The 26,254-nt window shown below is 43.1% G+C and overlaps 2 protein-coding genes across 6 annotated transcripts in view; one reads left to right on the top strand and one right to left on the bottom strand.

Annotated features, from left to right (window-relative positions):
- The window catches only part of EGFLAM (EGF like, fibronectin type III and laminin G domains), a 79,266-nt gene extending 65,429 nt beyond the window's left edge, over positions 1–13,837 (top strand). For 3 of the 4 annotated variants that reach the window (XM_042028463.1, XM_042028465.1, XM_042028461.1), the window contains exons 18-24: positions 1,760–1,940; positions 4,267–4,290; positions 6,388–6,466; positions 7,376–7,519; positions 10,460–10,543; positions 12,120–12,223; positions 12,752–13,837. In XM_042028463.1, coding sequence (XP_041884397.1) covers positions 1,760–1,940; positions 4,267–4,290; positions 6,388–6,466; positions 7,376–7,519; positions 10,460–10,543; positions 12,120–12,223; positions 12,752–12,906 — 771 coding nt within the window. In that variant the 3' untranslated portion in view covers positions 12,907–13,837. The remainder of the gene's footprint in view (positions 1–1,759; positions 1,941–4,266; positions 4,291–6,387; positions 6,467–7,375; positions 7,520–10,459; positions 10,544–12,119; positions 12,224–12,751) is intronic. The other variant, XM_042028462.1, reaches the window with a different exon arrangement.
- Positions 13,838–18,730: 4,893 nt separating this feature from the next.
- The window catches only part of LIFR (LIF receptor subunit alpha), a 51,598-nt gene continuing 44,074 nt past the window's right edge, over positions 18,731–26,254 (bottom strand). For both annotated transcript variants that reach the window (XM_042028460.1, XM_042028459.1), the window contains exon 20: positions 18,731–26,172. In XM_042028460.1, the coding sequence (XP_041884394.1) occupies positions 25,534–26,172 (639 nt within the window). In that variant the 3' untranslated portion in view covers positions 18,731–25,533. The remainder of the gene's footprint in view (positions 26,173–26,254) is intronic.

Below are 26,254 nucleotides of genomic sequence, written 5' to 3'. Positions count from 1 at the left end.
GTGTGAATTATTGCATCAGATTAATGAAAAGAAATAACAAATAAACCCAAAATTTTAATAATAGTTTTAATTAAAAAAAATTTAAAACTCTCTAGTGGGTCATGTTAACAATTGCTCCACGACATAACAGTAATGGTAGGTCAGCGTAAGTGGTTTCATCACTTGATCTGACATTTTGTACTGTCTTTGTCAGCTGTCCAGCAGAAAACATGAAGTTAAGGAGAACTGAGGTAGTGAATAATAGTGATGGGAACAGGTCAGACACACGACATCATTGGGAAGGTAGATTTGACTAAACACAATCTATTTTGGGCTGCAAGATAGCCTAGTAGCAATGAATACAGGTTACAGTTACAAGGTGAGGTGTTGTAGCTAGAGTAAAGGCACTGATAAGGATTGGGAAATGCAGAGTGTGAGCACTTATCTCTATGATGTACTTAGCAAGGTGTATTTGTATTCTCAGAGGCATGAATGGGATGTCAAGGAAGAATGTTGCATGCCTTTTGGGCACTGGGAACATTTAGTTGCCTGCTTCACACAGAGTAGGATTTTGGAGAACTATAGAGATAGAGCTGCAAACATCACCAAGTACTGGAAAATATGCAGCATATAGAAAGACCTAAGATCACAATCTATATAGTTTAGTCAGATAAGGCTGAGAAGTGACTTTATTATGGCGTTCTAGTTCCTGCACGAAGATGAGATTTCTTTGGATACATGGTGCTGGAATTGTGCAGAAAAAGATGTGGTGAGAAACAAGGGCTGGAAACGGAATATAAGTTTAAAACCAGAAACAAAAGACATGTTTTTGTGAGTGGAGACTTGTTAGCCTCTGGAATAATGTAGTCAAAATTTAGAAAGGAGCTGAAAACATAAGGGAGTCTTCCCTGGTCCATTACATGACAAGACTGGATGTTTTTCTGCTGTTGGAGTTGTGTTGTGCTTGATGAAACCCCTTCTCTGTGTAGGATCCCCTAGGGTGCATAGTCTGAATTATGCAGGAGCCAGAGCAACTATTACCTTTCTCAATTCTGGCCTTAAAATCTATTGTTTGTTAAGATGTACTTATTTTGATGTAGCTGAGATCAGATGCTGTGCCCTCATGTAATCTCTCTTCCCGAGATGTCAGCTGAGATTATACCAATGTAGGTTTATTTTGGAGAACATATGCTCCTGACATACTGGAAAAATCCCAGCATTTAGCAGTTCTCTTCCATTTATATATAAACAGTTTTGTGAAGTCATTATTTATGTTTTTCATTCATCTTAACTCTAGCTTCTTTCAGATGAGATGAGATACTAGAAAGCAATAGTAAATATGAAAAACAAGCTGTTCTGCTTAGTATTTCTGTTGTCAACACTCATCTCCTGGGAGGTTTTCTGATCTCAGAAATGCTTTTCCTCAGCAGCGCTCATCTAATTTTACCATCCTAGCTGATGGTTCAGCTACAAAGTGTTGCACCAGTGTTCAGGCACAAGCCTGGTAAATTCCACACAGCTTCACCGCATACAGGAGTTGCCTAAGGCTGTTTCCCAAGACCCAAAAGAGATTAATCTCCAGTGGACTGGGGGAGCAAAAGTGTGGGTTGGACCTCTGCAACTGGAAAACACACAAGAAATAGGATTTGGGCCAAGTTTTTAAAGTTACATTTCTCTGAAGTCTTTCAGAGGAATCTTCTAACTAGCAGGAGGATACTCTGAATGTGGGAGTTTTTACAATGTGTTTTCACACTTTTTTAAAATTTTTTTTAACACATAGATTATCTTGAATGACCGGACAATTGATGTGAAACAGGATTTCACTTTTGGAATCAACCTCGGCAATGCTGCCCACCCCTGTGTGACCTCACCATGTGCAAATGGAGGCACCTGCATTCCCAAGAAGGACAGCTATGAATGTGACTGTCCCCTGGGCTTTGATGGGAAACATTGCCAAAAAGGTAACAATGGCTGGATATCAACCCAGGGTTCTGGAGCTGATCAGAAAAATAAGGAAGATTTAGCATCTACAACCACTGCTGTACACATCCCTTTAAATAGAAACCCCAGAGGCCAGAGCTCCCCTTATATCTGTACACTTTCCCTGTATCTAGGGAAGAATTTGTTTAGTTATTTAGGAATGTAGTAACTGTTATCCCAGCACAAGGCTAGGATCCATAGATAGCAACCTGGTATCTGGTTGCTTGTGGTGAACAACATTAAACAGTAACACTTCATACACCTCCTTAATTGTGCAGTGCTATACAGTAGGGGAATTTCTGCCAGGGTCCTCCAGCCAGCAGTTATGTTACATCCTGAAGCGTGAGCATGGATAACTCTTGTAATTTTATCCTCCATACAGCTGACAGCAAGCTCTGTTCTCACACACAGAAAGGTCTATTCCTGTTTTAGACACTGACTCCTCTGCTGGTAATTTCACCATCTGCAGAGATCTTGCTCTGGTGGGGTGAAGCAGACCACCAAGGAGGAAGACTCATCCACATGCACATTACTCTCTTTTCTTTGGAGCCACTGTAACAGTTCAAACTTTAGAGTCAGGAAAGTGATAAGATTGCATGGAAAGGGTTTAAAAAGTGTGCTTTGGGTTATTCCACTAGATGGAGACGTTTCACTTCTGTCAAGCTTGATCTTGAAAAACTCCTAGGGGAAGGTTTTGTAATGCAGCAGTAAACTCAGTTCAGAAGAGCTGGCTGACATTATTGTCTTCACCCACTGCTTCATTTCTCACAGGCATAAACTTCAAAGTTAAATGTAGTGGTTTTGGTTAAATTGTGATGAATAGATTGTCCTTTTCTTCAAAACAGACAATATCTTAGAACAAAAGTGTCGTATTAAAATACAATGCAAGAAACCCCTTTGCTTACGTTGTTGTGGTCTAACTAAGAGCTGAAACAACGTCATTTACCTTGGCTTTTTTGTAGGGAGGAGGGAGAACTGGGATTTTGGCTTTCTAGGTATGTACAGGGTGCTAAATTCCTGACTTCAAGATGGTATCTGCAGCTATACTGACACATCTCCCGGGGCAGTCAGTCAAGGGAATGCTTTGCAGCCTGGGTGTGTGACTGCCTGCCCATTTGGTGAGTTCCTGTGCAGTTCTGGAGCCGCAGCTCCTCGCCTCTGCTTGGCTCCTGGCCTGTGCTGAGCCCAGGGAGCAGTGTCCAAGCTCATAGTACCAGCACTGCTGCCAGTTGGCTGGTGTGTCCTCCCTGTTGTCACCTCAGTGGATGTCCAGGCTCTCAGAGACAGTCTGAAGAACCTTTTGCCTTTAGCCAGATCCTGGGTGGTGCTTCCTATGTGAATCCAACCTTTATTCATTTTTAAGAGTGTCCAAAAGCATGAGTCATCTGGTTTCTGTTCCTGCACCCTCTGGCTCCTGTTCAGGTGCAGCCCAACCTCCCTGCACTTGTGCAGCCTCAGCTGCCACCAAAAATTGAAGGGTTTTCTGATAGATGTGCAGAGATCAAGGAGATCGCTCCTGAACCTCAGTCCATGACAGCCTTGAGGAGAACCACCTGAAACAGATTCCTCAAAATTATCCTTACCTGTGTCTCTACAGGAGTGTAGACATGGTTAAGGTGAGATCATGTCTGTGTCCACTTCTGTTTCGCAACAGGGTTTTAGTTAGTGCACTCAGAAGGTATGTGGGGTGAAGGTGCTGTCTCCAACCTTCTTGGTGGCAGGCTGCTGTAAAAAACCCTAAAAAGCAAAGTGCTCGTAAAAGACTGCACCACATTCTTCAAAATTATACACACCACTTAAAAGCTCAAGTAATGCTGGTATGAGGTATATGAGATATTGATTCATATCGTAATGGTTCATTAGCTGAAGATTCAATAGAGTTTCTGCTGGCATTGCTAAGTTTTATATCTTCTGTCCAAGCTGTGGGAGTGCTAAAGGTATTTTTATACTTTAACCGTAAGATGGATAGAACAGTAAACCTTTGTTTTCCCTTGTCTAGAGCTGATCCCTGAGTAAAACCTGATGAGTTACTGGGGTTTGAGAAGCAGGACTAGCAGAAGGGTTTGGTACTGGTCCCACCTGTCTGTACCTTTGTGTGTTTTGAGCAGAAAAATATACATACTTGGGCAAACCAATAATAAAACCGGTGCTACCTTCATAGGTGATTGTAGTCATTTATGCAAGTGCTAGGTGGGGGGTTACACATTTGCAGAAAAGTGGGCATGAAACTGGACTATGGGAGATTTTTAAGCTTTAGAATAATAAACCCAGAATGTTCTTGTTTTGTTTTGTGCTGACTCACTGCAGAGTGTGGAAGTTACTGCCTCAACAGTAAGTACTGCAAATTACGTGAAAACTGCTCTGTCATTGTGTGTTTGTCTGGATGCTGGGTTTCCATTAAGCCTGGCAAGTTTCTGTCATAAAGCTAAAATATCTTCTAGGGTTATACAGTACTTCCTTAAATATTGTGCTGTTGATATTTCAAACTGCATCTGAAGCATTTGCCAAGCTCAGAACAGGGGCTGTAGAGCTGGTCCCTGTATTTGCAGAGCAGAGGAGCCAGGCAGCTGGCTGAGGGTTTTGTGGTGTGACTTCAGGCTGCCCTGCAGTTCAGAGCTTACTCCTGCTTCCATCAGAGCGTTGGTGCTTGTCTGCTGAATGGTGATGAGCAAAGAATGGAGGTGTTTAGTCCTAGATCTCCTGACTGGCCCAGCTCCCTACCAGCTGCAAAGATCCTGGATGCATCGAGGATACTGCTAAAATTTGCTTGGTTTTCTGCAAAGAAGTCAGAGTCAGTGAAACAAATGGAGAGCAAGCAGAGGTAAATGCCCATTAAGCCCCGTGGAGGAAATCAGAGTACTCTGGCAAAGGCAAGGCTTGGTGCACAACACAGGCACCTTCCCCTGCTGCAGGCAAGAGCACTGGGGCTCTAGTGCAGGATGTGATGGGGGAACAAGGGCTCCTTCCATGCTCTGCTGCTGTCAGAGGCTGTCCAGTGCAGAAAGTGTCAGACCTGGTGAGAAGTGTTTGGCCAGCGTAACACAACTTTTGCAGTCTTGAACGATGTTGGCAGGCTTCAGGCTGGACATGGCCTGGACATTAGACACATTAGGCAGCTTTCCAGATTTCACTATGGATGAAAACAGTCATTTGTCACTATCTAAAATTCCCAGTCTTGGCACCTAGAGCTAAATTTCATATTGCTGTTGCTGTCTGCCAGACTACACCAATTGTTGCATATCTGTGTCACAGTGAGGTCTAAAAGCCCAGGCAGACCCTGTGTTGCATAAAGAAAGCAAGCATCTTTGCCCTGGAAAGCTTGAAATTTATATAGATAGGATTAGCTGTGGTTGAAGGGATTATTCTTCAGGAAGAAAATAGGATGAAGGCATCTATTTTCGGTAATTTATACAACTGGCTTGTATTAATGCAGCAGCCAATTATGGGAGATCAGCAACAAGCTGTAGGGTGTTCACTCAGCAAAAAAATCTGTTCAGGCCAGTGCTCATAGCCTGGTGAGGGGCTCTGTATCAGGGATGTTCAGTGATTTATGTCACACAGCTGAGTTATATTGCCAGAGATATATGTGGGCAGAAGTGCACCAACCCCAGGTCTGGCTCCGATGTGGGCCACTGTCCCAGTCATACACCACAGGGGTACCTGGGGCTGTCCCTAGAGAAATGCTGTATGGGGGACACAGAAAACAACCCCCAAGGCCGCACTGCAGTGTTGAATACACCAAGGGGCTCTACAGCCTCTGCCATGCAGCCTTTAGTGTAGTCTCAGTTGCTTTCAGACCTAAAGTGATCTGGAACACCCCGTAAGTCCTCCCTGGAGATAATCTGCCCCCCACACTGTACCCCAGGGGTGAGCTCTGAGCAGGCAGCAGCCACTCTGTGCAAAGTCACATACACTGAAAGAGGAAACAGGTTGTGTGTGCTGCCTCTCAGCCTCCCTTTGCAGGGTGAGAGGTTCCTAATGTGCTCTGCATATGGTGCTCTGTTAGGAGCTGGGGAGTCTATAAACACGGGTGGTTAATGCATAAACTTTGGCAGGGGGGAGCGTTGAACCACATGGAGAATTGAGGAATGTGGAAACGGGGGTAAAGATAAAATTTGCAATGTTTTCCCAATACTTCATATTCTTCTGCACTACCATTTATGTTGGAGCAATACATTAGGCTTGTGCCAGGAATGCTGTAAACAGAGGGACTGTCAGCAATTTAAACTCCCTTAACTACTGCCCCTACATTTTGGTAAAAACTGGCAGTGGCTTTTTGCGAAGCAGTGTGGGTTCAGCTCAGTCTGTGCCACTGGCAGGTACCTGCCACTGCAGGAGTAAATCAATAAAACAGCCTTGTCTCTTTTTCTTTCCATTTCCATGTCAGCTATCTGACATGCTTCTTAATTTTTTGTATTTACTTCTCAGCCATTACAGAAGCAATTGAAATCCCACAATTTATTGGTCGCAGTTACCTCACATATGATAATCCAGATATCCTGAAAAGGTAAAGTATCTCCTGTGAACCTAAGTAGTCTGTTTCTTAAATGTAATAATGTTAGCAGCCTTATGTGGGAGGATGTACTATATTTTGTTTATATTATGTTTTAAGCTGTATTTATAGTATTTCTAGCTGTATTTCTGCAGTATGTCTAAACTTAAGGGAAAATACATTTTAAGTGGATATACTGGTGGCTTAGTTTGTTATATTTGAGCATCTTGCAGCCTGTCAAGAAATAGCACACGTACATCTGGCATGGAGAGAGACTGGTTCTTCCCTGAGGGCAAAGAACAGACATACAGATCCTGTGTCTCTAAGGAGATTAAAGACGTTAACTCCTTTCTAACTCCTGCTTTAGCCTAATGTGTAGATCCTCAAAGTTACTTTTTTGGCTGCTCTGTACCATAGAACATCCCCACATTCCGGCAAATTGAGGCTTGTTTCAACAAATTCCTCCATCTACCTTTATTTCAGCCACTGAGTAGAGAAGGGTTCACCAGTGTCCTCACTGCCATTTAGTGCCTTTCACCTACTGGGACTTTCTGATTTGCCCTTCTTATGCTCCTTACACTGGTTTCTGAGGGCACCACATCTACTGGACATTCTCAAAATATGCTTTTTGGGCTGGATTTCACACTAGTTTTGAGGACAAAAAGGATTTTCTCTTATTTGTCTGGAATAACCTAGCAGCTATTGTGTTTGGGATTCTGGAGAGACGAGTTCAATTGCTGTGCTCTGAAATGATGGGAATGGGGATGTGAACCAGAATCCTTCGCACATCAGTGTGTAGATGAGCTACAGGACAGTAACCCACCCGACCAACATAGAAGAAATACTGCATTATCTTCTGTGTTTTTTTAAAAGAAAACAGTTGCAATTTAGTATTTTATGATTATTTCCTTCTACATTAAACAGGGTGTCAGGAACAAGAACAAACGTGTTCATGAGGTTTAAGACCACAATGAAGGACGGTCTTTTGATGTGGAGGGGAAACAGTCCCATGCGACCTAACAGTGATTTCATCTCTCTAGGCCTTCAGGAGGGAGCGTTAATATTCAGGTAAACTTTCTTTCCCTTAGTTGTATAGCACACAGGGCTCAGAGGAGTTGCTACAACACATCCAGTGCACTTGTCCCTTGGTACAGTGTGAGACACATCCTCAAAGGTTTGTTCAGTGATGGGTCCCATTTGCTGTCTGGGAAAGGATGTAAGTTGAAGAGGTAAGGTGCTGGAAGATTTGCATCGCTCCTTCCCAAGTTTCCAAACATCTGGGCTTTATTGTGATTTTCTAAATGGTTTCTTATGAGGGGTTGAATACTCTTGGTAATCCCCCCACAAGCCTCTTAAAGCCATCTCCGTTGGGCAGAGCAGGGTAGGGCTGGTGGAGGGAGCAGGGGTTGAGGACAAGCTCTGATGGTGCCAGTGCCGACTGTGAGCTCTCTCTTTGCCAGAGAGTGCACATGAGAGCAGGGCTTCCACCATCTCAAACCCTTAAATTGCCAGCTCTGTGACGCACACACACAGCTGTCACCGCACCTTGTTTCTGCCACCATCCACAGAATCACTTAATTAAGCAGTAATACTGCTGTGGAAATGGTGGAATTGGGGAGTATTGGGAAATGTTGGGTTCTTGCTCCAGAATCTCCTTCTCCCTTGCAGACACTCAGGCAGACCCTGTGCAAGTTTTTGCATGGTGCTTTTTTGGGACTCCTGTGTTTTGAAAGTCTTGTCTTTCCTCATGGTGCTCCTTTAGGTTGTGTAAGACCAACACTGAAACAGCAAACTACAGATGCCATCACTATTGCAGATTGTTGTGAGACACTATTCATTATGTAGCAGAGAGTTTATTACTTAAGCCGATTTTTTTTACTTTACTTAACTGGCTGTTCTTTGCTACCATGGATGTATAGATAAGTTGCACATTTCTACTTAAATTAGTTTCTTGTAAGCTTCTTTTAAAATGTGATTTATCAGTGGCTAACTTGGCAAAAACTCTTAGTTTCCTCATTGTTTTATAAACAAGGAACTGACTCTACAAAAGTGGTGCATTTTTTAAATGTCTCTGGGAGAGACTGCCTTGCCAAGATCCGTGGTAGTAATGATGCCTCAAAGTGGCTACCTGAAAACAGAGGCTAGACAAGATTAAGAGAATAAAAGTAGGTATTTATTTGAAGGTGTACCTTCAAAGGTACACCTTAGGCAGTCAAGAGGCTCCACCCAAGATGGACACTGGGTCACGGATTCTTCACACTTTTGTAAGCTTGGTCCATTTGCATATCAGGGTTAATTCTCCAATTACAATTTCAGTTAGTGATGCAATTACCCCAAGCTTGCCCCTCCTCTCAAAGGCTTTAGTTTACATATTTTGGGGCCTGGGACAACAAGGTGTCCTTGAAGTACAAACCTAGAGAGGGTTTGTTATGTCTAACCAGCATGAGAGAACACCTATTCAGTCTGTTTCTGAGGCACAGTTCATTTTTTATTAGGGTTGTTGCTCTTCCCCAGAGATGAAGATACTCAAAGGCTTTAGAACAAACCAGCTGAATTTTACTGAAAAATTTGTACCTTCCACATGTATTTAAGAAGGTGAAAGATTGAGTTACCAGAATAGAACTTTCATAAGCAATCACTGCTCACTGAAGGGGAGCAACAATAAAGGTGGTGAAAGGACAAATGCAGAAAAAAAATAATCTTTCCAAAAGTTTGGTCCTTGTGCTAGTTTTTCACCTTTTGAGAGGTGAGGTCAAAAGACTATCAGGGTCAGAAGTATTTCCCTGCAGGTCAAGTTTAGATGTCTGTGTTCTGATCCAATTTGAAATTCAAAACACACCTTTTCTTTCCCATTTTCTATCATCTTATTCCCTGTACAGTGTACCTGCTGCTGTAAATCCTTTCTGTTGCTCCCTGCTTCTGTAGAAGGTTATTTCACTGTTGTAGGGGGACATCTATTGTAGAGGGATTCACTGGGGATATGAACCTCATTTTTGTAATCAAAGGTCTAACACTTTGATGCAATCCTTAACACCTAAATCCTCTTGGTTTTGACCTCGACCAGTATCTGCATCGTGCGTAATTCAGGTGCTTGCCTGAGACTCACTTAAGCCCCCAGGAAACAAATTTAGGAAAATCAGCTTGCTCTGGGCAGCTCACAGTTTAATGTGCTGTTTTGAGAGCCTTTGCTGGCGATGAGTTCATACCATGTTCAGTCTTTTTTGAAGCAATAGTGATGCTGGCTTTAATCCCTCCTGCTTGGTACGGGCTGAAGTCCAGCAGCAGCTGGCTCTGTCTAGTTCATCCTGAGGACCCAATAGCTCACTGTGCTGTAGCATCTACTTCTCCTTTTTTAAGATTAGCTCAAGCTTCAGGGACCCAGAAATTAAGGTGCCTGATGTGTAAACATGATGGGGACATTATATCTGCTGAGTAATTTTAGTAGAAGCAAACACAAAGAAATAATCAGAGTGGCAGCTGAAACAGGTAACTTCATAATTATCTCTGCATTTATTTGACTTCATCTTTTCTAACATCACAGGTCCCAACCTTCCCTACAATTCAGATGATTTGTATATCTATTATAGGTCACATGCTTATTTGCTCTTGTAAAAATTTATTTATTAACCATGTTTGCATGGTTACTGCTGTCTCCCATTAGTCCAGCAGAGACTGCTGTCTCCCATTAGTCCAGCAGAGACTGCTGTCTCCCATTAGTCCAAAGGTCTGACCTGCATAATCCCCTGATTTGGGGAAGAATGACCCTGCAGAGGCTTTCTTCTTGCTCCCGTGGGAATGGTGATGGTACCCACTCCGACTCAGGGAGTTTTGCCTGCTTGTCCATGAGACTGACTTTGCAAAATAAGAGCACTGCTGCTGGGACTGCAAAGGACTCCTCTGGTTGCCCCAAAATCTGAGCCAAAAGGGAGGAAGGATGCCTGAGAAACTTGGCGGGCAACCAGTCCTTTCAAGGAAGGCAGTTAACACTTCCATTTTTTTAAATTGTAGCTACAATTTGGGCAGTGGCATTGCTTCCATCACGGTGAACGGCTCCTTCAGCGATGGCCGGTGGCACAGAGTCAAGGCTGTTCGGTAAGTGGACAGGCTTCATCTGGGAGGTGCTTGGGGGCCACCCTGCCATTAAAGATGCTGGTTGGCATGTCTGGGTGCTTGTGGGGTGTGAATCACTGTGACTCCATACTCACATGTTGCCTAGGAGTGGAACTGTTAGCAGCTTGGCTGTTTGAGGATGATGTACACAAAGATTGCTGTATTTGAGGTGACAGTGCCAGCTCGGCACAGCTCAAGGCAGGCTGCCAAAGTCGTGCAGGGCTATTCTGGGGCTCTGACAGACATTCTATTAAACCCATACCATTTGGGTTAAGAGTATTTTTCTTTAATGTCTGCATTTTGAAATTCCCTAGTGAGCATTTTGTGGGCTGGCACAAGCACTGGAGCACAGACAGTGTAAACCTACTTCTTCTATTTGGAGGAGGTGCAGACATCTTGCAGTGTATATATAACTCTTATTTATAACTCATTACCTCATGGGAGGCAACTGTGTTCAGCAGGGAAAGCACACATCCCTCTCTTCATGAGAGGTTGGTTCCCTGGAAATCACAGTCTGACATTAGCACAGCTTGTTACCAAATTCGGTGGGAATAGGAACCCATCAAGTAGCTTTTCTGTCAGTACTGTTATTGACCATATGTAAAATGGCTCTAGTGAGAAAGAAAGCTGCCTAGAAGTATTGCAGCCGGGTTGTGGTCTGTGGCTCAGACCCAGGAAGCCGTGACCGCTCCAGAGAGAGTGTCCCACAAGGGACAGCCCTCCAGAGGTCTGTGGCGATCCCTCGGCCGCCGGGGTGCCTTCGCAGAAGGGTGACTGTCTCAGCAGGCTGTCAGTTCTCTAGTGATTCATCAAGAGTGATTTCAGCTCTTGTTCTGCAAGGCAAACCCCAGGCTGAACCAGGAGGAGAGAGACGAGAGGCTCGTTTAGCAGTTCCGCATGAGGCAGCTTTATTAGTCCACACCCTGCGAAGGGGAGGCCAGTGAACTCAAAGAGGGAGAAGGGTAGATCTTATAGAGATACAAGGGTGGGTGTGAGAGGGTCGAAACCGATGGGTTACAAAGAATCTACATAGGGTCTCCCAGAGGATCATGGTTCTTGTTTTCTCTCACCCTCACTGAGAAGTGCTGCCTTTTCCAAGGGGATCTTGCTGGGAGGTTATGCAATCTCCTTATCTCAGCAGGCCTCCTTCCAGGGCAGGGGCTGGACATACCCCACATAGAAGTATGTTTTACCTTAGCTTGCCCATTTTTTTCCCTTCTGTGGAAGCTTCTGCTGTTTACTTTTAAATTACCTTTAACAACAGGTCAGAATGTGTCCATCCTCCCCTCTCCCCTGGCTGTGAAATTTGATTCTTTTCCGCACTTTCTGCTCTGCAAATGCATCCTGCACACTTTACAGGTCTTTGACATCTATAAAAAAATCCTAAAACCTGAAAAGTCTGGATTGCCATAGAACATTGTGTCTGTGGGGCTTCCCAGTCCCAAGCCTTTACCTTTAACCCTTCCAAGCTCTGTCTCACCTTGGTCTCCTGGCTGCTGCTCCTCCCCCCTTCTGATTGTAGGCTGGATGCATGAGAGTGCTTTGCTTTTCATTTCAGGGATGGACAGTCTGGCAAAGTAACCGTGGACGATTATGGTGCCAGGACTGGTAAATCCCCTGGGAAAATGAGGCAGCTAAATATCAATGGAGATCTCTACATAGGTGAGTGCTAATTATTCACATTCGGGACACAGATGCAAGGTCATCTGCAAGGCAGGGCTTTCCAGCTCTGGCCAGCTCCTGGTGGAGGTGTTACACAGCAGCCTCTAGTCCTCCACAGCCTGTTTTTTGTGAGGAGGCCTCTCTGAGTGGGATGGAGGAATTGGTATGAGAAGGGACCAGCACCACGGGATGCCCTATGGTACTCCTGGCAGGTACATGGAGAAACAGCAAGAGGCAGCTGGAAACCCCACAGCTTAGTGGATCTGGGCACAAGCTTATTCATCTCTTACTCATGCTATGATTTCTGGAACAAATAATTAACATCCTAGTTCATTACCTCCTGCTTATCCCCTCTGTACTTTCAAGCGCTGAAAATGTTTATTTAAAACAACACAGAGGAACCTGTAAATTAGAATTCCCTTCTGAGGGGCACTAGGAAGGCTAATGGCACTGCTGGGTGTGCAGCCTGCCAAGCAGGAGCAGACGCCCATGTTGGTAAAGGGTTCCTCACGGCTGCCCTTCCCACAGGTGGCATGAAGGAGATTGCCCTGCACACGAACCGGCAGTACCTGCGGGGGCTGGTGGGCTGCATCTCCCACCTCACGCTCTCAACCGACTACCACATCTCGCTGGTGGAGGATGCCACCAACGGGAAGAACATCAACACATGTGGGACCAAGTGACAAGAGAGGAATCCCGGTGCTGAGGACCCGTCGTGTGCTTGTGTGTGTAGCTGAGTGAGAGCTGGCTGATGAGTCCTCTACAGCCGGACCATGTTTGCCATCTGGGAAGGTGATAAAGCCAAAGGGAAACATAAAAGAAAAAGAAGAACACTTTTTCCTCTCATTCCCTCTCCTTTCCTCTCCTTTCCTGACCAAGTGAAACCAAGTATTTTGTGTATGAACTGTGCCCTCTACCCCTTAAGTGTGTAGTGAATGCTAAAGGTTGTGCATGTGTGCAAACGGCAAAGTGTGATGTTACAAGTAGCTCAATGACTGTGTTGTGGTCCTTAGGTTAACTTTTGTAGTATCAGAGAAAGCAGTCTTGAAACACCTTCAATCACCCCACCCTGCAGTGATACAGTGACTGTGCTGTTCAACAACTGCACCATCAGGCAGCATATATTTCTGCATTCACGTGTAGGTCCTGGAACAAGCAGTTCTCCCTACCACTCTCTGATGTAGCTAAATTATGTTTCATCTTGTGTAACAGGATAACAGTTACAATGACTGGTTTCAAAATATTGTTGTTTGTTGAGGAGGAACGTTCTTACAAGTCTACTTTTTTATTACAAGCAACAAAAACAATGAACCAATTTTGTAGAAGTAATTTTATACTTGTCTATTTTTTATAGCAGCAGCAGACCTGCTTACATGGCATCACTTTTAACATCTACATGTATTATACAATTAGCTCTTTGCACACTTTCCTAAAAATAGAAAATGGACCTGTGGCTTAATGTCTGTATTATACAGTTTTAATGGGGATATTTGTGAGTTATGACGAGTTTTACATCTGACTCTTTTTGTTCTGTAAATTTTGACAGTTTAAAATTGTACATTATGAAGCTTTCCTGTCTTAAACAGATTAAAATATTAGGAAAAAAAGAGGAAACGCTTGCTACTGTGGTATGATAAATCACTTTTTTTTTTTTTTTTAATGTCGGAAAAATGAGAAAAGGGAGTGCGAGAGACCTTGGTAGGTCACAGTCCTCTTCAAATGTTATGTTTTCTAGGCACTGGAACAGCACTTATGCAACCTTGATTGCCAAAGTGTAATTTAAGCAGGCAAACAGAATGCTGTTGAGACACTGAAAGAGAGGTCCAGAATTTAATAATTTGGAGATTTTTATTCCTTAATTCTTTATTCAAAGTGGATGAGTGAGCCTTTGGTGGGTGGGATGGGGGAAGAGAGACCAACCATGCAGCAGGGCACCCCACAGCCTGCCACGTGCCCTTGGGAGGGTAAGCACAAACTTCCTCAGGGGCACAGGTTCACCTGAATGCCTGTGAACTAAAAGGACCTGATGTGGTGAAAGCAATGGAGGTGAGGAGGTTTCTGCTGCATTCTTACTGTGCTCAGAGTGCTCCTGGCTCCCTGAGAGATCCAACATCTTCCCTAGATTCATCCCACCTACAGCATAGATAATGGCACAGGGAAATACCTGCCAAGGACACCTCAGCTCCTGTCCTGCATGCTGAAGGGACACCCTGATCTCTTAGGTGAAAGATCTTGTGCTCCTTGTAGATAAGGTAGCAATGGTCAAAAACAAATGCAGGCACTTATTAGAAACAGAAAGTAACAGAAAAATATATGGTGGTCCCATCAGGTAATGTACACCTGTGCTCTGCTCCCTGCTCAAATGATACTTCAGAAGAAAAGGACTGTAGAAGACATGGGCAGCTTGCAGAGGAGCTGGAGACACTCATGGTTCTCCTCCCAGGAGAAGCAAAGTTTGGTTTGGCTTGGGGAGCCCCATGGGGAAGGAGAAACCTCCATGGCTGGAAAAAAGCAGGATAAAGTATACAGGATCAAGATGTGCCTTTAAAATGAAAGTAAGTGGAATTTGATGCCTTGGGATGTAAAAGGAAAATGTGTTGGGTTTGAGAAGGGTGAAAACTAAAACCTCTGGAGGCTGAAGGTTTTTCTGCCTGCTCAGTGCAGCCCTGTGGCAGTGGCCAGACACAGCCTGTGCTTGGGTCCTGTCTGAGCTGCTGGCTGCCTGAGGGGGAAAACTCACATTTTATGAGCTTGAGGGGTTTCCCACATGCTAATGATCTGTTCTGACCTGGCACAGAGTAGGGAGGTTTGAATGGCTGTACCCCTAATCCTGAGGACCTCTTGTGCTGCTGCTGATGGGGCACTACCATGATCCACAAACAGCATCATCCTCTGCTCTGTCTTACATGCCTCGCCTTTCCCATCCTTTCATTTCTGTCACAGGGTTTGGAGACCAGTTCCAAGACAAACATCTGGCGGGAGAGGTCTCTATTTTAAGATAATTTACTGCAGGATACCGGGCGCTTTGGCACAAGGCTGTACCTCGCCAAAACAAAAGCTGCTCTTTGAAATGCAGCGTAGGGAGGGGAGTGGGTAGGAAATACCTTTGTTGTTGTTGTTGTGGAAAAAGAAGAGCAGCAAACGGCAGCTCTCCAAATGCTTGTTTCCAACTCTGCTTATCACAGCGCGAGAATTCGGGGCTGGCGACGTCACCCTGCAGCGTGATGCTGCAACCCTGTAGGCTGATCGGAGCAGCACAGCTGCGCCGTGCCGGCCGGGCGGGGGGTGGAGGCATGAATAGCAAAGATGCTGAGCGGTTTAAATCATTTAAGGAAAACCAGAACAAAAAAAAAAAAAATCTTTTCTGCCTTCTTTTTAAAGATAATCTGAGAAACATCTCTCATCAACATCTCTGCTCTCCCTGGTGAGGCTTGGGGATGGGAGAGAGTCTTTGGTTTCCGCTCCAGGAGCTGAGCAGGAGTCAGGTGCCAGAAAATCAGGAACATCTGTCAGGCCACATGTGGAGGCTCTGTCTCCCGCCCTCTACCACCCTCCCCACTGATGCTGGGTCAGGAAGGAGAAAGGAAAGGTGGACAGGACATGGCAGAATGATTAGTCATTTTCCTGGCCTCCATATGCTGCTCGCTGTCTCCAGGAATGCTTATTAGCACATTACTCGTTGCTCGAGCTGACTCAGACGCGATGCCTGACCCCAGAGCTGAACAGGGTAAGTTCCTGCCGGTTGGCAGAGCCGTGTCCCTTTTGCTGCAGGTACCTGTGCAAATTGCCCATTCCCTGATGGAGTATTACCCTGCAATAGATGCCTGTTAAGAGTTACTATTTTGTCAGCCAGGTTTTCCTTTTGAGAAAAAGTTTTCATTCAATTTGCACAGCAAAATAAGCTGGGTGGGAAATATATCGTTCCAGCTCTGCACACTCAGCTCCCTCCACAACACAATCACCCCTCAAGGGCCAAATCTCCTCACTTTAAAGGCCTAGATAAAGTACAGTCATGTAACAGCCACATCCCATCAGACAGATGTATCTTTTATCAGTGTTTTATTTTCTGTTTTTGGGGGGGGCGGGGGGTGGTGTTTCCCTTCACCTACTGTCTCCCACTCCATTTTTTTATTGGTTTGACTCAAGTGATGTTGTGTCCCTGATTATGCACTTGGGCATTTCACTCATGAATAACAGCTTGGTGCCTGCACCTGTGGCCACTGCAGCTATGCAAGGTCCTGGTTTTCTGTCCCTGTCCCTATGGACAGGACTCGACTCATCTGTGAGTGCCCTCTTGTCAAACTGCTTGTGATGGAGACTGCCTGGCAGTGCTGTGACCGACTGCCCTGATTTCTTTTGAATATCCATTCACCATCACAGCATTTTTCTTTGTTCATTATGCACAGGACAAAGATGACATTGTTCCTCTTCCCCTGCTCGTTCTTTTTAAATCTTCCCTCAGTCTTTCTTTCTAGGAAAACAACTGTGCCAATTCTTTCAACACTGTCCCCACAGGCCATGTTTTCCAGCACTTTATGTTACTGAGATGTATGGGGAAGCGTGGAAGAAATGGAGCTGCAGAGCACACACATGCTATGCTTTGTCTCACAAAACAGCAGCTTTCCAACCTAATGTTTTGTTTTGCAGACTCTTAAATCGTTTCTATTGGCAGAAGTGGCAGCCTAGGTCATTACTTTTGTGGACATGGGGGAATTTTCCTAAATTTTTCTGTCTTTTGAAAACATGGGAGGAGCAATATCTAATATTTTCTTTACCATTTCACTTACTTCCATTTTTTCCCCTCTCTACAGTTTTCAGTGTTAGTGTCAGCAAAGCAGAATTCAAAAGCGTAATCACCAATTTATCATCGTGTTTAGGCAGTTTTCATTTGAACTGATTGTTCTTACCAAAACACAGACTTCTTTTAACAGCTAACAAATGTTTCATACATAGGGACTTTAAGCTTTATTTTTGTGCTGAGAGAAATTTTCTGTGGTTGCAAATCCAGGGGAGTGCTGTACATTAATGCTACAGCCAGTGCCACAGTGGGAGACACTAGCACTGGCAGCACTGGGAGAGTCAAGCAGAAGATAAGGATGTGTGCTGGAACAGGGTGGAACAGGGACAGAAGACATGGGTGGTGTCTCCCTCTCTCCACCCTCATTGTGATGGTGACATATGGGACAGTTCTTGGTCCCTGCAAAAAAACCTCCTGCTTTCATGGTCCTCTGGTGCTGCTGTTGCATGAGTATCTCCATGATGATTGTACCTCTACTCACTCCAGCTGTCCAGGAGCTGTGTTAAATATCCAGCCCAGCTGGATTAGCCTGGTTTTGCCAAGGATTGAATGAGCTGTATTTGAACACTTTCAATATCTTCAGAAAATATTGCAAACCCATGACCCTGTTATTTGTTTTAGACCTGAGACACAGATGATGGAGTGAGACCTGTCTGGAACTCTTCCCTGGTGTCCCTGCTCTGACCAAAGCAGTAGCAGGGCTGGAGAGAGCAGCTGTGGGTTTCACTTTTGGAACACTTGAAGCCTTTCCTCATTTCCACAGCTCTAAGTGTTTCAATCTTTTCAGAGCAGTACTCTTCAGTCTGGCTAAAAGTCCTTAATCCCACACCTCCCCAGTGCTCAGAGGAGCTCCCACATCCTGCCTAGGTGCTGTCACACCAAGCTTTACAGATCTGCAGGCAAGGAATTGTGAGGCAAGGAATTGACTCTGATTTCCAAGAACACCTCCAAAGAGATGGAGAGAGCACAGTGCCACCATGCCACGATGGTTTCATGTGACATGCTGTGATGTGGCACCTGTCATTTCACACATTGCTAAGTTCAGGTGCCATTCCCAAACGAAGGTGCTGTGGGTTAGATGAGCCACAAAAGTCCTTGGCTGTCACTAGGACACAATGACAAGACATAAATGACCTCAAACTTAAGGCCCACGTTACAACCACTGTATTAGCTGGTCATCTGTGTTCCACTAAAACATGCTGAGAAAGTGTCCTATGCCACTCAAACCAACCCCACAGTGCACAGCCTGTGCCCCTTCATCCTGCCGCTACACCTTTCATCCTGGCACAGGGATGTCCACCATGCAGACACGTCCACCACGTGGACTACTGGAGAGTCTCCAGTGACTGATGTTTGCACACCTCAGCCCAGGAATGCAGGGGGATCACCTATCAGCCCCTAGCTGTGTTAGAGCCACAAGCTGAGGAGGACACAGGTAAGTGACCAGGACTTCTTCCTATCACTGCATCACAACAGGAGGGCTTCAGGGGGCCTTGGATGTGCTAGGGTCTGCTGTGCTGAGGAGAAGCCACTTGGGGAGTATCTGTTACTACCCACTCTGACTATCAGGAAGCCAAGGCTGTTCTTGCTAGATCCTGTGGTTATTTACTCTGGCACAAAATTCAAATAACTCTGTTTGTACTGAGGCATGATCAAAATTTAACTCTTACTTAAAAAATAAATAGGAAAGCAAAGAATATGAAGACATATAAGAGTGTAAGAAAATATATTTATTAAATTTCATGGCAATACTATGGCAAAATTGTTAAACACATGCTTACTTTTAGACACCCAAGCAATACAACAGGAGTTACAACAAGCAAGCAAACTAGGTTTAAAATATATGCAGAGTTGTATCTTAGTGTTAGGTTAGTCTTAAATGTCAACTGCCACACTGAAATATTATATCCCCAACATGATCCCATGCTTCCTTTTTTAAGCATGCATTTGTTTAACTGCTTAGCTGATAAATTTTTATATTGATACACTTTGTTGAAACAGTATTTTACTTGACATGCTACAGCTTCATTAAAGTGCCATGTGATGATTTTGCTAAAATTGTGAAAGAAGTAATTTTTCAATAGCAGACATGGAAGCTGGAAGATTTCAGTATCATTCAGCAACAAAAATGTGTTGAATGACTTATTAGATTTAGTGTGTTATGAAGACTATTTTTTTCAGCTCAGTCTATTGATTTGTTTTCAGAATTAACTTCTATAGATGACTATTTGAAATTGGCAAACAATATTTTCACTAGTATTAAACAAAAGTCCATTAAAATTTTCATAAAAACAGAACATAAAAAACATCTCTAAGCAAATTATTTATGCTGTAAAAAATACGGTATAAAAAGAGCTAAAAAAACATTGAACCTGTTCACAGTATATGTTTTAAAGTTACAGCATTATAGTACAATGTTGTGTGTTTTTTTCAGGTGACCTGTATGATTACACCAGTTCTGATGTTTTGTGCACCACAACAGGCTCAAAGTTCAAATTAGTGTTACCTTCAAGTAGGATTTCAGACATGAGTTGTTTCAGTTGTCTTCTCTTTTTGTTATCCCCAGCTTTACAAACTTTTGACATGCTATGAAACATAAAATGTTCATCCAAAGCCATTCTTGAACCACATTAAGAAAACATTGACAAAATGATGTTCAAGGATTCTTTTTAAATTGTATTACTACTAAAGAGAGTGACCTTTCTATTTTATTTTGCCCTTCTCAAGCTATTTATTTTTTAATTTTTCTTAATCCAAGTAATGAAAATGAGAACACTTCATTTCTTGCTTTGTCTCTGGGTTAGTTTTACTCACTACCTTTTGCACAATATGAGACCAAATGAGTTGCAAAGGTATTGAGCCTTCCAGCGGAAGCTGTGCATACACCTCCACTGAAGCTTGCTTTCAGTCAAAGTGCAGATTTGGGACTGTCCTAGAGATTTTGTTAGGTATCATATTAAAAACCAAGGATTTCATCTGCTCTGCTGCACCACAAAGTCACCTGAGCAGTGCTGTTGCAAGAAGAGGGTGAGACTGGAGAGGGATTAACGCCATCCTCTCATGAAACACCCTGTCATTAGACCAGCTCACCCGCATGGGGAAGCTGAGCCCCTGCCCTCCAAAATGCAAAATACCTCTGGAGGCATTTTTTTTTAGTTGTAAAAGCAGAAGGAATTAATAGATGTTTTGTGAGGGAGAAGTATTGTCACGCACCCTGGGACAACTTGTAAAGTTACAGAAAGCCTGCCAATATCATCTGAGGTTTGTTTGTATAACATGCAAAAAGGAAACAAACACTGGCTATCTTAAAAACACTGGGGAAAATCCAGAGTTATATAAATGGGGGAGGGGAAAGAAAATTGTGGTTGAAGAAACTGTTTTCCAGCTCCTAATGAGATATTTAGGACAGTCTTAAACATAAGGAAATTAAACACTAACATTTCTGAATCCTTATCTAGCATCTGGGGTCTGGGACCGTGTTTCCAGGCTGGCTAAGGAAAAGGCAAGGAAAAAAACCAACAAATTTTGCAAACTGCGAAACAGCATCTCTGAGCATCAGCCATGCAGAGCACCATTAAATGCACAGCACCACAAGTGGTGTGAAGTGTGTTGGGAGGAGCACAGATGGCAGCTGCTTCCTCTAGACAAAACTGTCTCAGAAGGTATATATTCACACACAGGGCTCCAAAAAAATCACTTCAGCGATTGCAAGCCGACTTCCTCTGCCATATGCACCTAGGCACATGATGATGTAAGCACATGTGTGCATAAAGAGTTAGAACTTGGTGTTATAAATATTAAATGTCATTTACACCGAAGCCTTCATCAAAGTCTGTGGCAGAACAGAAGATGCTATTTACATGGGAAGCTCTTCATAGGTTTATGGTACACAGAGCCCTGTTAGCAATCTCATTCTCTAAATGTTACATTGTTCTTATATATTTCAAATTATTTTACTATTTTTTTATCTACTCGCAGGGATACAAGTATTGTATTTACAAAGCAATATTTATTTTAAAATACAGCACGCAATTGATCATTGCCTTTTCAGTGATGTCTGAACACCTTCTCTCTCCAATGCACCCAGTTGCTTACATTTTTGCTGCTATTTATGTTCAACTGAGTGTCCTGGAGGACATGGTCACAGAAAACACCACAGCTCTAAGCTTTACCCAGCTGAACCTATCAACAGCAACGAAAAAGGTGGCTTGAAAATGCCTCTTTAGAGCAGCCTAAAGCTGGAGGTCAACAGAGTGTGCTGCTGCCATGTTCCTGGCACGGGAAAGTTCTGGTCCCCCACCTGAAGATGAAGAAACACAGCGCATCTGCCAATTGAGCCATGACAGACAACACAGATACTGGTTCCCTTTGGAAATGGTTTACCCATGAAAGCGGCAACTAAATAAAGAAGCTACCACAGCAAATCTCAGTTATCAGGTTCTTGGTCTGCCTATACAGCCACTGCTTAGAAGGGGAGGTAATTCACTGCCTGCCTGTAATATTAGCTTACTGTTTTGTCGATATATTAACTAGTAGTTCTGTGAGGTATATCAAATGCAGATCTACCAAAAATCTAACACACAAACCCGAGATCCCAGATCTCTGTGCATGCCAGAAAAACAAAAACAATGAATGTGTCAAATAGGAGAGTGCACAGTGATACATCAAATGTGACTAATGTTCCATGCATACAGTGATCAGTACAAAAACCCATTACAAAACTTAAATTGTCACATATGACAGGCATGGCTCAAAAACAAAAAGCAGCAGAACCAATGACTTTCTTCAGAAAGCAACTGCTTGGCATTAATACCCTGCCTCTCTGAACATTGATCCTGGAGGTCTGAAGCACTGAGTTAGGCATAATAGTAATTTGGACACAATCCCTTCTGGTCATATCCCTTCTGGAAGTTGCTGAGTTTCGGTTTTTGTTTTGTTCTTTTTTTAATTTAGTTTTTTAAAAGCTTCACTTTCAACTCTTCTACAAACCAAAGTAAAAAGCCAAAAGAACTAAAGCAAAATAAATGTTCAATAAAGGATAAGATATTTCACAAAATGATGGTAAGGAAATGCAGTTTAAACTTTAAGATTCCTAAGATAATTTTCAAAAAAAATTTGTCTGAAGAGGCTCATCAGGAAGCTAGAAGGCACTAGTACAAGGAGCCTGATCCCCTCTGAAGCTTACAATTGTTATCAAAGGATTTAGAGGCTAAAAGCACCATGCTTTGAAAGAGTATTTGGTTTAAAGACATTCCTAAAGATGCTTCACTGGTTTAACATGGTACCTGGGCTCAGAAAGTAAGTCTGTTCCCTGACAGTCCTTGTCATTCATCTCTACTGCTCCATGCACCTAGGGGTGGCTTCACCTGATCACAACATTAGCACACCACCTCTCCCTACACATCTGAATTCACTGCTGAAGTCTGAGATAGGCATTTGAAAGGCAGCACTGGATAGGCTCAGAGGAAACCACAGAGGTGAAGCAGCTGAACTTTCAAGTGCTGGATTGACAACTGCTTACTGGCTCATCAGCATTAAGCAACAATGATGCTACAGATACTGCACAAGCCTGTGTCTCTCCCACATCTGCCCCACTCTCCTGTTACTGAAGCCATTGCTGTTAACAGGACCTTTCTGCCCTGCATCCTGGAAGTCAGAAAACTAGGCAAAAAAAATGTATAGTCAAAAGTTAAAAAAAAAAAAAAAAAGAAAAATAAGAGATGAATAATTTGGTAAGAGGGAGTTTATAGCATAAACATCGAGGCAGACCATGCATTTGTGGAGCTTTTCCTTACCTAATCCCTAAGAAATGAAGCAATTTAAAATGTTGTTGTCTTTACTGAGTAGGAAGAGCAGCACACTGGGAAACCTGAGTATGTGATGCTTGTGTGTAACTGATTCACCATGTGAACACTGTGAATGGTCCTGAACTGCTCCCTGTGAGCTCTGTTCGTTCTCTGCAGCTGCCCTGATTTCCAGTCTCCAAATTAAAAATTGCTAGTACTCTCAAACTACAGTTTGATTTTGCTTCTAGAAATACACAGCCATATGAAAAGCACAGTTATTCTTCATGGTCAGCTGTTCCACTACAGAGGGGTTTTTTTTTTCATTTGAATCACCATACAATACTGATTGCTCCTCTGCATTGAGAAACTGCTCTATAAAAAAACCCCAAACCACTACCCATACACACTGTCCATGACATCATCTGCTTTCAATTAAAAGCATATAGCAGCACAAACTAACAATCATCTTAGGAGATAGACACATTAAGCCAAATCTACACTAGTGAAAAGAAATACTCTAAAAAAGAATTATGAAAAACAGTTATTACTATTAGGATTTAGCCTCCTCCCAGCAATCAATCAAAAAGGGCATAACTGCTTCCTTCCATGTGTTGGTTTAATGTTCGGAGTAATAGGCTATGACACTCCCCTTGTGCTGATTCCTGGTCACAAATGGACGTCAGCTCTTTGCACTGACTGTCTTTTCACTCATAGCTTAGCTATTTCCAAGGCTCAATAGCTGAATCCAATGTGCACTTTCTGTTCTTTCAGAGACACCTTGCACTCTGCCAGGCCTGCAGACTGGTCTGTTTTTTACTTCTTCACAGTTCACTCTTCCAGGAGGCACACACAGGCAGTTGTTACTGGTTATGGTAACTATTTAGTGTTTTGCCTTTTTGTCAGTTTTGAAACACCTCTACACTTTCATTCTATGGAGATGACAGAGACATACCAGCCTCTGAAACTGCAGAATGCATTGCTATGATTAGGTTTAACCTAATGCTTGGTTTTATTTTGATGGCCAGATCATGTGGTTTGGAGACCAAATCTCTGTCATGATAGTCATCCTCCTGGTCTCCTCTCACACGTTTTCAACTAGCAGCCTAGCTAATTCAGTTTCTGTATCTGTTTTGTTTATAAAACCATTCCCATGTCTTATTTATTAAAAAAAAACAGAACCAAACCAAAACACAAAGTAACTAAGGAGACAGAGAGCTAAAAAAAAAAATCGATTTGGCTAGGACTTTATGGAGACCCTCTTTGATCAAGCTCTTCCAAGGTCTGATGCCTCACCACTGTGTTTTACAGCAAGAAACAGGTAAGTTTCTTGAAAGTTTCTCCTGTGAGCTAGTGAAATTCATGTATGCCACAGCCTGAAATTTACACAATAAAGTGTTACAGTTACAGCTGTCTAGAGAGGCACATGTGAAAACAAGCATTTTAAAAGATGATTGTTCTAAACACTCCTTTAAGCACACAAATGAACATAATTTAAGCTTTCTTTGCATCACATATCTGGTAAAGGAGAGGTAGAATTAGCGGCACTAAAACCTCTCTGGGTTTCTCTCTGCCACTAGAGAAATCCTACCTTGTACTCCCAGGCAGGATTTGTGCAGAAGGTCCTGTTGACACCTAAGATCAGCCAGGCAGCAGGTAATACAAAGTTAATACAATAAAGACCATCCGAAGAGCAATTTTTTATCAAGGAGCTAGTCCTACTACCTCCAATTTCATGTGCCAAACTGCTTCTAATGGCAGCTAAGGTGAGTGGACAGAGATTTCCCCGTGGCTTACATTACTGCATAGTGCAAAGACTGCTGAACTCTGAGGATGAATGGACTACTGTACCACTTCGAAGCAGGAGATCCAGACCAGAAGCTATGAAATACAAAATGCATTAGTGCAATACATTAGGAAAGATTAAATCCTTAACCAAAGGATAGAAAAAATATAGAGCATTCTAAGCTTTTTTTAAAAAAAGGAAATTTTAAACTTTATGCAGTTCTTGTTGAGGTTTAAGTCAGTGTTACACTTTTTTCCCCCAAGTTTGTACCCCTGAGTCAAACATTTAATAAACATTGTACAGTAGGTACAGAAATTAGTGTCTAGTTAAAAAGCAACAGATTTGAATGGCCATTGCTTTGTAAGTGTTAAACAGTGACAATAACCTTCCATACAGGAGAAGAAAAAAAATAGCATTCTCATTTGTTCTTAGTTTATAACTAGGTAAAAGATCTCAACAGTTTCCAACCATATTGTTTCCGTGTCCTAGGCTGAGGTTTGTGATAAATTAAGCCTTCAGTAAGGAAACCTGTTGGTGCTGCATCATTTGAGTCTGCACAGTTGAGAACAGCTACAACAAAGCAAAGCAACCTTTCCAAGTTATAAATTGCATGAGACCATGTTAATCTTGGAGCACTATGTGAAGGTAGGCAGAGTTCTTTGACTATAATTATCAGGGGCTTTAACTTCAGTACCCCTTACATCCAGTATATTTTACTAGAGTAATAACTAAATTGCTATAATTTTGGCCTCTCGGCCTCTATTACAATGGAATATTAACACTTCGACTATCTTAAACATGGTAACATTCAGCTCACTGGAACTTCTGCTGACTGTCTCCAAGAATAATTCATGCCTTTTGCACTTTTCTTCTTCCTTTCTTTACAACATCAGGAATAAAAGCTTATTCAGAAGGCAAGTTCACATTCAGTGAGGACTCACTGTTAATCATTTGGTTTGTTCTGAAAAAAGTGTGTGAAGGACCACCCTGTGTTAATGGGTTTAGGAGAGTCTTCATCATCTTTTGGGGGAAGGAGAAACTGTCGGGAATTAATTGAACATGGGCTCCCAAAAGATGCATTTTCATTGTTGCTTTCAACTGATCCAGGAGAGTCTGGAGTGCCCATGTTCCAGGTGCTTGTGTTTGCTTGAGGTCTGTAACCTGTGGTTTTATCCAATTCTTCCTCCACAGGTGAACGACCCTCCATTTTCAGAGCACTGATAGACAGCTGCATTTGTGGCTTATAGCCTGCTGTAGTCACTAAGTCTATATCTGGCTCCTCCTCTGGTTTAATTTGAGGCTGATACATTGACTGGATGTCAATGTAAACCACCTGAGATGACCCCCCAGGTCCATCCATAGGGGGATTTGAGATCTCCTCTTCAATGATAGGGGGGCAGTAGGACACAACAACATGGTTCTCCATTTCTGAGTCAGAGCCATCTTCAGGCACAGTGGTCTCTGCTGCTGGGGACATCATCTCTGTGTCTTCAATCTTTGGAGCTGTAGACTGTGTTTCCACCACTTCAACACTGTTGGGGGTGCATGGGTTCATTTCCAGTGTTTTAAGTGTCTTATTCCCCTGAAATGAGAAAAAGGAGAAGGGGGAGACACTAAGCTAAAAGATCTGGAAAATCTGAAAGCAACAACTTGCCCAAATTACT

This window comes from Corvus kubaryi, unplaced genomic scaffold (genome assembly GCF_017639235.1).
Source record: "Corvus kubaryi isolate FWS band 111438036 unplaced genomic scaffold, C.kubaryi_AGA036_p1.0 37308, whole genome shotgun sequence".
Classification (NCBI taxonomy): Eukaryota; Metazoa; Chordata; class Aves; order Passeriformes; family Corvidae; genus Corvus; species Corvus kubaryi.
This window is presented reverse-complemented; position numbering and strand designations above follow the sequence as displayed.